Source organism: Halichoeres trimaculatus, unplaced genomic scaffold (assembly GCF_033239565.1).
Source record: "Halichoeres trimaculatus isolate MK-OKI-2021-1 unplaced genomic scaffold, fHalTri1.1 fHalTri1_scaffold_20, whole genome shotgun sequence".
Taxonomy (NCBI): domain Eukaryota; kingdom Metazoa; phylum Chordata; class Actinopteri; order Labriformes; family Labridae; genus Halichoeres; species Halichoeres trimaculatus.
The window spans coordinates 10,223,743-10,234,262 of NW_027437198.1; the positions used below are offsets into that span (position 1 = coordinate 10,223,743).

A 10,520-nucleotide genomic window follows, 5' to 3' on the forward strand; every position below is an offset into this window, starting at 1 on the left:
GTAACGTCAGTGGAACGTCAGTGGTTTCTGCCTCTGTTCCCCCCAAGCATGAAAACATCCCTACAGTTTGTCCGTGATGATCTAATCTGAGCCTGGAGTATTTAAAGTGCGGATGGAAGACGTCAAATAATGTGAGTTAATAAGCAGTGTGGAGGCCCGGGCCCCGACTCTGTCAGCTGTGGGATCTGTAATGACACGACAGGACGGTGCAGGAGGCAAGAGGGGGAATGTATGTCGGTTATTGAGTCGTGGGAGACGATGGGAGGAGGGCTGGAGGGAGTCTCTGCCTACACGTGCTCTCCTGTCTCTGTCAGCCTTACATCACCTGAGTTTAATAAATGTCATCAGGAACAATAAACCTGTATCTTTCCTCTTGAGCAGAACTCAGACAAAACACAATCCAACCATCTTTTAAATCTTTATTTCTTCACTTGGTCATGTTTCCGGTACATTGAGTCCACCTCAGTATTAAACTAAATTAAACTCATGTTTGTAATTCCTGCTTGACTCAAGCTTCACAGTCACACATACACACACACACACACGCACGCACACATACAGAAGCACACACCTTCCTTTCTCACATTTTTAGGCATAATGGTGAAAAATGACCATGTGCGACTATGCAATGTCAAAGAAACGTCACCCTCATGTGGACAAAAGCAGGAACTACAGGTAACACTGTCACAATCCTTATGTAGTATTCTCTGTTTTTAAGTTAAACTCTCTCCGTAGCTAAAACTAGAACTCCTTTCCCTCATGTGTATACAGTATAAGTGCAGTACAGCTGTTTGTTTTCCATTCTACAGACTTCACTTATTCAGCAAAACGTTACACCGACTGCTGCTCTAGAAGTATGAACACAGCTGACGGAGCTGTGATGTTATAAAAAGAAATGAACTAAAGGTTTATGGAGGCTCACACCCGTCACACGACGAGAAACAGAAGAGGACAAAATGACAGATGCGGAAAGCAAAGCTGAAGCGCTGTGTCATGTGATGGGTGTGAGCTCTTGAAAGTTTGCCAGCTTGGTTTTGTGGCATCACTTTGAATAATCATGGGTTGTTGCTAAACAGGCTCAAGATGGCGGCGACGGGCTGCCAACCGTGCCAGAATGATAGAAAAACAGCACCAAGACGGTGGTGGATGACAGGAGCACGGACGGCTGGGTTATTGTCCAATGACTTTGCTGACAAATGAGTCCAGCTCTTCATCATCTTTGATCCCCACAAAATGGTCGACGACGTCACCTCCTCGGATGGCGATTACTGTCGGGACAGCAGACACCTGGACACAAAGACGCATGTTTTAGTTCAGGTTGAGTCATCTGATTGAAGAAGGAGCATTTCATGAGTTTTGATATAGAGCACAACAGCAGTGAGACTGTGTTACTCTGCTGCTCGTGTCTGGAGGTAAAACAGTTTGTATGGAGAGCAAAAGCAAGGCAGACACTGCTGCGGTGACATCCTGGTCTTTTTGATAGCCGTCATTTGATGCTTTGTTTCTCCCCATCTGCAGATACCGGCATGAAAATTGCAATCTACTCCAGTTCATGAATTTAAAATGCAGCAACAAATCTGCTTGATGCTAGGGATGAACCAATCCGATCCTGGTATCTGGTATCGGCGCCGATCGGCGGGAAAGGATCGGTCTAAACTTAACACTAAAAAAATTGTAAAAAATTGTACAATCAAATATTCATTCTTGTAAATTCTGAAGAATTTTTTTTAACCAAAATGCTGTTAAACATTTAAACACTTATGGTTTAAATAAATATTAACTTCAGTAATTCTATATGTACTCATTTTTGTCTTTAACTCAAGACATGACCAGTCTGATCCCACAGAAGAGCATGCAGGTTATTATTAAACACTGGTATCAGATCGGGATCAGTTTTGGTGGATACTGGAAGCCCAGGTATCGCTATAAAAATCAGAAAAGCTGGATTGATGCATCCACCTCATTCAACCAATTATTATTTTCAAAGTAAAGGACACCTTGCACACTGAATTTGATGCGTTTATTTTTGTTTTAAATGCGAAAATTTGCAGTACGAGAAAAAAAGGAATCATGAAGCAGTGATCAAGCAACTGATCCTGAGCAGTGGCTGTCAGTATGTTTGAGGTATGAGCGCAGGCACACACAGACACACAGGCGCACAGACACACCATCGCACACATGTACACAAGTCTTCATTCATATCCAAACAACAACTGAAATGTGTCAAGAAAATATATCAGAAAACATGAGAATGTGATGTTGCAAGTAGCCGGCAGTGTCTCTGAATTGTCAAACATCCTAGGAAACAAATAAACGCAAAACAAGTAACCTGCTCCAAAAAAAAAAAAATGACAGAGGAAAGTTTCAGCGTGGGTGTAAAAATCAGACTGACATAACATGTGATCACATTTCTTTTGTACTGTGCATCAATTTTGGACAAAAAAAAATAAACAGACCCAGAGTGCGAAGACCTTAATTCACAAAGGTGTCAGTTTGGCCTGGTAGTTCTCAAGTGAGATTCTGGGTTTGGTCAGAGCAAACTTCTGAAGAAACTTGGATGGAAAACTCAACAAACTATGCAAAAACAGAACTACAAAGTCAGTCTTACCCCATACTCGATAGCCAGGTCTGTGTGATCATCTATGTCCACTTTCGCCATGGCTACACGGCCTTTCTGTTTTGCGACAGCCTTCTCCAACCTCGGCCCGAGAATCTTACAGGGACCACACCACCTACAGGCGCACAAACAAAACCAGGGTCAGAGTGACCAAGAAAAAAACAGCTGTGATAATTTAATACACAAAACAAAAGTTCGTATTTATCAATTTATTTAGTCCAAAAATAATTCTAAATCAGGACTTGTTGAACAGGTTGTGTGACTACGGTTGTTGTCATTTGCTTTCTGTGTACATATGTAAATATGTGTTGACTTTTTTGGGGAGAAAGACTTTGTAAGTGTGCATGTCAGACTTTTAGCCATTCAAAAACGTGACAATCATAAAAAAGGAGGTTTCCCAAGTTTGCACTGGGATCTCAAAGGAAGTCATTCGTTAAGAGTCTCTCAGATAAAAGTGCTCTAAAGAAGAAGAAAAACAAACCATGATAGAAGATTAAAGCTCCAAGAACAACCACCAGCTCACTATACATCATTATTTTACACACTCCATTTCCTGTGTCAAGAGTCCTCTTCAGGATACTCACTGTGCATGGAAGTCAACTAGCACGGGCAGATCGCTGTTGATGACTCTGTCTGTGAAGTCCTCCTGGTCCTGAACATTGAAAGAGACTCCTCTGCAGGAGGTGTGAGGAAGGGAGCGAGGTAGAGCACGTGATGGGGCGAGGAAGGAGGCCCGGGTCGTGTAAGACTGCAGGGAGGTGTAAAAAGAAGGGGAGGTGGTGGCGGCAGTGGATGCTTGCAGGCAGCGGATATCTTTGGTGGAGAACGCCCAGATTCTGCGTACCAGCAGCCTGTGAGCCATCTGTGAACGGGAAAGAAGAGCACAGAGGAAAAGTGTTAGTTCATAATCATCATTATTTTAATGAAGTTAGTTTAACAGCAGAGGGTGGACAGTGCACAGTGCTCTTACTGTACCACAGGACACTTATGTAAGGCCAGCATGTGAACAGCCGCTCTCCATATAGAGTGTGCTGTGGGAGGGGGGTTTCTGTATGGAATATGTGTGTTTAGCTGAAGCTCAAACAAAGTCTGACCCCCATGGAAAATGGGGTCATGTTATGTAAGTTTAGAAAACACATACTTTTTAAAAACAGCTGCTTGATTGCTTTTTTTCTGACCTGAAGTATCAAATTCAATAATTCAAAAACAGCAGTGATAAAAAAACAGATGCAACAATTACATGTGTGCCAAAAAAAATACATTAATTATCAACATTAAAGCTAACATTTTCATTTTAAAAAATCCATATTTGACCTGGACTTGCATTACAATCTACTTTTCTGACTGAGGAACAGTTTGATCCTAAAACTCAAATACAGTTTAATCAAATCCATGGATGATCAACATACTCTTAAAAATCTGGGGAAACAAAAAAAATACAAAGAAATTATACAAGTTTGAAAACAGGTGAACCTATCACGATAAAAATAGTTAATTTACTTCTGACAATTTATTTTGAAAGTGAAAACTTTCTACTTCTTTTTTAAATAATTACACATGATGTGAAACATTCAAGACTTTACTTGCTTTAATTTATGTAAAAATGGCTCATGAAAATCAGGAATCCAGTTGCTGTAGTTTGCAATATATTGTGCAAGATCAACTGATAAAAATAAAAAAATACAATAAAAAAACTTTTTTTTCCCAGGTGGCTTTTAAAAAATATTCAACTTTATCATTTTAGTCAAATCCAGTTAATAAATAAATTGAAGCATTATACCATACTTATATCTGCTCTTTAATTGATGACTTAATTCTTTCAATGTTGTAAAAATAGTTGGGGAATCCCAAGGATAGTTGCAGTTTTCTATTACTCCATGAATAATGTTGAAAAAATAAAATGAAATAAAATCAATAAATTAAATCAAACAATAATAAAACATAGAGAACAAATGATCAGATAAGATAAAAACATAAATGAACAATAACAGATTTGACTGAAACAATAGTAAACAACACAAGAATATAAAACTTTTTTTTGCCGCTGAGTTACTCCCCTTATAAATAGATCTTTAATTCCACTGGTACCAAAATTAAGGTTTAATTAAATAAGATAAATGAAATAACTTGGTTTCAAACCCTGCTGCTGGCAGCTCAGAGGGATTGTTTTATTGTTTTCGCATCTTACAGACAACTGTTCGACTAAGCATTTACTTAAGAGGAAGATACAACATGACATTTTAATCTCCTGTCCTTATCTTACATTGCCTCCTCTTTACCTGATACAGAAATAGTCTACATGCAGTGTAAGGCATTGTTTTTTATAATGTACACAGGGGGTGTTTTTATAATTAATGGGGTAAATTAATCCGCCTCACACAGAGACAGCTAAGCAGCTTTTGTTAGTGGTATTTAGGCTGGTTAAATTGTTATTTTCCTGTCAGCAGAAATTATCAGAAACTAGGTTAAATTTGTTTATCAGCTCATGTCGCTCTGTTATTTTAACACACTCAGATTAAAGAACTGAAACAAACGTCTGACCTTAAAATATTCAAGTCTCCCTCAAAGGATTCAGTCCGTCAGAGATTAATCTTTCGGATGTGTTTCTTCTGTTTTTCTTCGGATCTACCGGCGGACTGTTTCCTCCATTAACCTACGTTACGTATGACTTTGCCCTCTTCGTCCTCCTCTTCCTCCTAACCTTATCCTGTCTTCCTCTTTCGTCATAAACACCAATTAAACAATCAAACTGAGCCGTTCAACGCGAAAAATAAAAAAAATTAACACAGCACACATGAAATAAATCATTATAAAGTATTTTCAGTGTTTACCTTTCTGTCAGGTGAGCGTTGATCTTGGCCTCGAGGACCAATGAAGTGCTTCCGCTTTGATGCCGTAGAAACAGAGAGAAGCTTTTAGCGGCTGCTGTGTCTGCAGCACCGCGAGGAGCGCCCTCCTGTGGCCGGAATGAGAAGTGCAGGGAAACCCGTTTACTGGAAGACTACCCTCCAGCCATCTGAAGAAAACATCAGATCTGTTAGATTTAGGTTCAAGACTCACCCGTTTATAGCTGCATTTCATCAGAATATTTCAACAAATATTTAGATAACTATTTTATAACTTTACTGCTTGTATTTAAAATCTGTTTATGTTTTTTTTTTAACCTACTGTTTATGCTCTTTTATTCTGTCTTTTTTTTTAATTGGCTTGTTAAAATGCTTTATAAAATTCATTGTATGTTCAGTGGACATAATGTGAAAAGGTGAGCTTTGAGATAAAAAAAAAAATGAAATTTTAAGACACTACTTTAGTCTTCTGTCAGATCTGGGACGGTCTTTATCCTGCAGGTCCAGAGTGTATAAAGCATGCAAACACAATTTTTTCAAGCTTCTGCTGCAAACACATTTTTCAGACATATTGACAGTAAATTTTGCATGAGCTGTTTTTTGTCCACTTGGGTGCAATGTTGTGCTCTAGGAAGATGGGCAGTCACAGAAGAGCTGAGCTTCACATGAAGAAAGTAAACAACAGGACAGACAGATGCTTCTCACAGCTGTCCATCTGCAAAAACCAAATGCAGATGACGCAGAGCGATGAAATGTGTATGATCATCACTCAGTGAAGAACAGAAATATGCTCTTGTCTCTGACAGGTTGCAGACCCTTGTAGAGAGGAGCCAAGGAACCTGGAGCTTCACGTTTGAGTCTGTCTTGAAGTCCGAGCCCCACCACATCAATCCAAGCAAACCCTTTGAACCAGACATTAAAAACTGGCTGACAGAGTTTTTAGCACAAACTGTAATAAATCTGTTGATATCAGACATTACTGCTGACGTATCCAGCAGAGGACGCTGTGTTTGGTACATCCAGGGGCTGGTGGAGGGATGTTTATAAGACTGTGGCGGTTGAGGCCTGAACAGAGCGCTGCTCTGTGTCCCTGCTGAGGTGGGATCTGTGTGTCAGGACCAGAACACACGAGTCTCAGTCCTTTTTACCGCTCGCCTCACATACCCCTCCTGCACATGTTTACCCTCAAACGCAGCCCAAACTGTTTGTGAGTGAGACTCTTTTTTCACGCAGCTTGCCCCCCCAGCTCCCTTTCCGCCAAATAAACATTGCACCGGAAATTGCAGGGATATCTGGGATTTTTGAGGGGTCCCGGTGGAAAGGAGGCGATGGTGAGAACAAGGGTGCTCTCTGTGACACCTTGAAGGTGAGGGGAGGGCGAAGACGCAGAAGGCGGAGGCGTGGGGTCCAGGAGGGAGGGCGTGACCTTGCTGTGGGTGGTTGGTTGGGTGGGCGGCATCAGTGAGAAGCAGTTCCAACAGGTACAGGTGACCCAGTTTCCTTTGACCCCATCAGGGCCCGGTGTGCGTGCTAAGGCTGACCTGGCTCATTACAGCAGGTCTGACCCAGGCTAAATGTCATGAGGAAATGATACTCTGTGACGCAGAGCGAACTGTGCTGCCAGTCTCCTGACAGATAACGACTTCCTGGGATGCTTGTAACTCCTGCACCTGATCACTCTCATCTTGGGGTTGTTTATTCCAACCTGCTGCTGGGAAAACACAGACTTTTACACACACCAAGGCTTCATAAAAGCTCCTGACAAAGCATGCATGAGTAGCAGGGTGTGTGTCCTTCCCTTTAGTCGTCTTTGTGAATGACTTTTGTTCCGGCACACATAATCCAGGACGCCTTTATCTGAAAATAACAGCCATCCCTGCTGAAAGCGCTCAGCATAAAGACTGCTTCTGAAGATGATTGCTGTTGATGGATGATCTTGTACTTATTTCAATTAGTGTGTAACCTTATCCACAGCCAGTCTTATTTAAAACTCCTGTCTTTTTCCTCCACTCACCGCTGCTCTGTAATTCTGTCTTATGTACACCAAAGCTTGATTACCGTCAATTAGGCCAAAGGCAATCTTGAACTTTCTATATATGTATGGGAACATTTAAATGAAAGCCTCTCTGAGTGAAGTTTAAGGGCGTGAAAACACAGTTATTTACTGTGTGTGTATCAGCCTCATAGGAGTGTGTGACCCTGTAATAAAGCACAGACAAGAATGTGTTGTGATGCAGACACGTGCGTAGGACAGCACACCTGACAGCTATATGACTTTTTCAAGTGTGCATGCCTGTCTCCTTTTTTCCAACTCGGCTCTTATACAGATCTATGTCTCAGTGTTTGGGGAGTCAACAGTAGAGTTCCTGTTCTTGGTTTAAAAATAACTTTGGGACTTAAATTCCTCGCCCCCTCCTCCTCCTCTCATCCTTTCTTACTGGCACTCTCCTAACCTCTCCCTTTTGCTTGTTTTTCTTTCCCTTTTCCCTTTTCTTCTGTTTTGGAACACGCTGTGCTTTTTCGCAGCTTTCTTTTTCTGTCAGTCACATTATATCTTTCCATGCCACAAACACACACACACACACACAACCTCACCGACATTTTCACAAAAGGAAGATGATGTGTTACTGAGGAACAAACTTGTTTAACGCTGCCATGTTGGCTGACTTTCTTCTTGTAGAGTCATTTTATCATCACCCATCTCAGAAATTAAAGTTTGTAAATGTACGAACAGAAAAAAAAATCCACACGTGCACAAAAATCCTTAAAGCTTCACAAATTCTTCAAGGTGAGATACAAAAAAACAACTTTTTACTCCAGATTTTCCTTGCAGGCTTCTGTAAAAACATCCATGGATAATGTTTGGACCATGGAGACTAACAAGCTGAATAAAAACACCCTGAGTGGAGTCAGAATTGATTTAAAGATGTCTGCACATCACGTTAATTGGTTTTCTCTTCGGCAGTTTTTGTTTTGCGGAAGTGGTCTCGAGCCCATGTGGAGATTTCCACTGCAGAGTCATGTTTGTTTTAATGCTGTGCTGCCTGAACGCCTGAAGATCATGTCAATCCACTTTGATTTTGGTCCTCGCCTTTTTTGTTAAGAGACTAAATAATATCATGAGCTGTAGGTGATGAACTTCAGAGCCAGTGTGTCATGAGCTCTCCGAAACAAACACTCCTCACATGTCCCCCACTTCCACTCTGTTTCTCTCTTAAACTAAAGATCCTCCTCTTTTCAGCTCCTCTCCTGATGTTCAACCTTTTGTGGTGCCTCGGCTCTCCACATCTCTCACCCCTGGTCTGTTTATTGAGGGTTTCTTTGGCTCCTAACTGCTGCTGCATCTTTCATAAGAAGGATCACAAAGATCATGTTTACACCACATCATCTCATGAGGAGTTAGCTACAGGCTAACTTCTCTCCTCCTGCCTGTGACTTTTTTTTTTTTTTAACACAGAGGATTTCCAGTTAACTCTTAAAGCAGACACTTGTGTCACTTTAGCCATTACGAGTTGACGTTCGCTGTCAGCTCAGAATGTGAAGGTCAACGTGCGGGGCAGCTGTCTCTGTCTAATGAAAGCCTCCACTTTGCTGTGTTGGAAACATGTTTGTTTATTATGTCTGGGATGGAAGCCACTGACACCAGAGTGGAAAAAAGAAGAAGACGGCTGAGTAAATGAAAGATGAATACAATATAAACTGTCTGAATATGTGTGTGTGTGTTTGTGTGTGTGTGTTGAGAGTTTTTCTGGCTGCAGCAGGTCTGTCTCTCATGTCAGGCTGTTCACTCACAGCTCTGTTACATCACCTCCTCGAGCTGTGTGGGAAGAGGAAAAGTCCGGGGAATACTGAGTTTGCTAAGTTGTACACTGTTCTCTTTATGTGTTGGTGTGCATGATGCTTGTGAAGATGCATCTCGTTTTCATATAAATAAAAAGATAAGTAAATAAATAAATAAATAAATAAATAAATATAAAGCTTGAGATGAGTGTACGGTGTGGGAGTTGCAGTAATCCAAGCGAGAGAAGATAAAAGCATGAGATCTTCACTAGCCTTGATGAAATGATGAAGTCATGATGGTGTTTGAGGAGTGGGCCTTAAACACCCAAGATAAGCCTCCAGAGCGCTGGCCAATCAGAGGGAAGGGGATTTTGGGGTGCCAGACATACTTACTCCAGAAGGTGGAGCTTGAAACACTGCAGTCTGCTGATTGGTCGAAAGAATCGTCACTTCCCGTTCCCAAGCGACAGCAATAATATAGAACTTTCAAACTAATTGCTGGATGTTGTCCACTGTTGCTTTTTGTTTACTGTGTCGCATTTTTCTTTTTTGTCGGATTTATTAGCGGGGTACACTGTGTTGCGGCATCCAGGCAGCTGCCAACCAGGCTTTACTGACCCAACCTGTACTAAACTGCACTGATCCATACCGGACCACTTGGTGGAATCAGGCTTTACAGACCCAACAGCTAAAAGTAGTATTTCAGACAGGGCTGAAAAAAGGTTTTCCGAGGCCCCTTTAAAAAGGCAAAGCTTCACCCAAAAATGCAAAAAAAGAAAAAAAAAGAAAGAAAAGTATCTTTGCTTATACAGAAACGTTGAGGGGCTGACAAGGTGGTAGTGTGCATGTCAGGCCTGTTGTAGAGCCTTTCGGTAGCCATCTGCCAGAGTAGGAGGGGGCTGATCATTTGGCGTACACAATTAATGAGTCTTCGCTGATTGCAGAAATAGTGCAACAGATGCACATTTTATTTAAAGGCAGTCAGCAGATTTAGTTGTCATGCCTTGATTTAGTTAAGTTTGCACTTTTTACTTCAGTCTTGTGTTTCATATTTGTCATGTCTGGTTTTATTTTGTAGGGACTTCTCTCCTCTTGTGCCAGATCACTTCACTTCCTGTGCTTTGCTGTAAACTTTTGTTTAAACCTTTTTTGATTACTAAAAGCCTTTTTGTTTTGAAAGATGTGCATCTGGGTCCTTCCTGCAAACTTTGTCATTAGCCAAAAACAGAAACCCAACACAGTAGTCCACCATTGTTACTGTTACTGTCCGGTTCGCG

The 10,520-nt window shown here is 41.2% G+C and overlaps 1 protein-coding gene across 1 annotated transcript; it reads right to left on the reverse strand.

Annotated features, from left to right (window-relative positions):
* Positions 1-387: 387 nt before the first annotated feature.
* txn2 (thioredoxin 2) lies at positions 388-5,531 on the reverse strand. The gene is made up of 4 exons (XM_074696684.1): positions 5,449-5,531; positions 3,202-3,479; positions 2,609-2,732; positions 388-1,287 (listed from the first exon to the last, which is right to left on the reverse strand). Exons 2-4 carry the CDS (start codon positions 3,477-3,479, stop codon positions 1,171-1,173), a joined length of 519 nt encoding a protein of 172 aa, XP_074552785.1. The 5' UTR covers positions 5,449-5,531; the 3' UTR covers positions 388-1,170.
* Between the last annotated feature and the right edge of the window lie 4,989 nt (positions 5,532-10,520).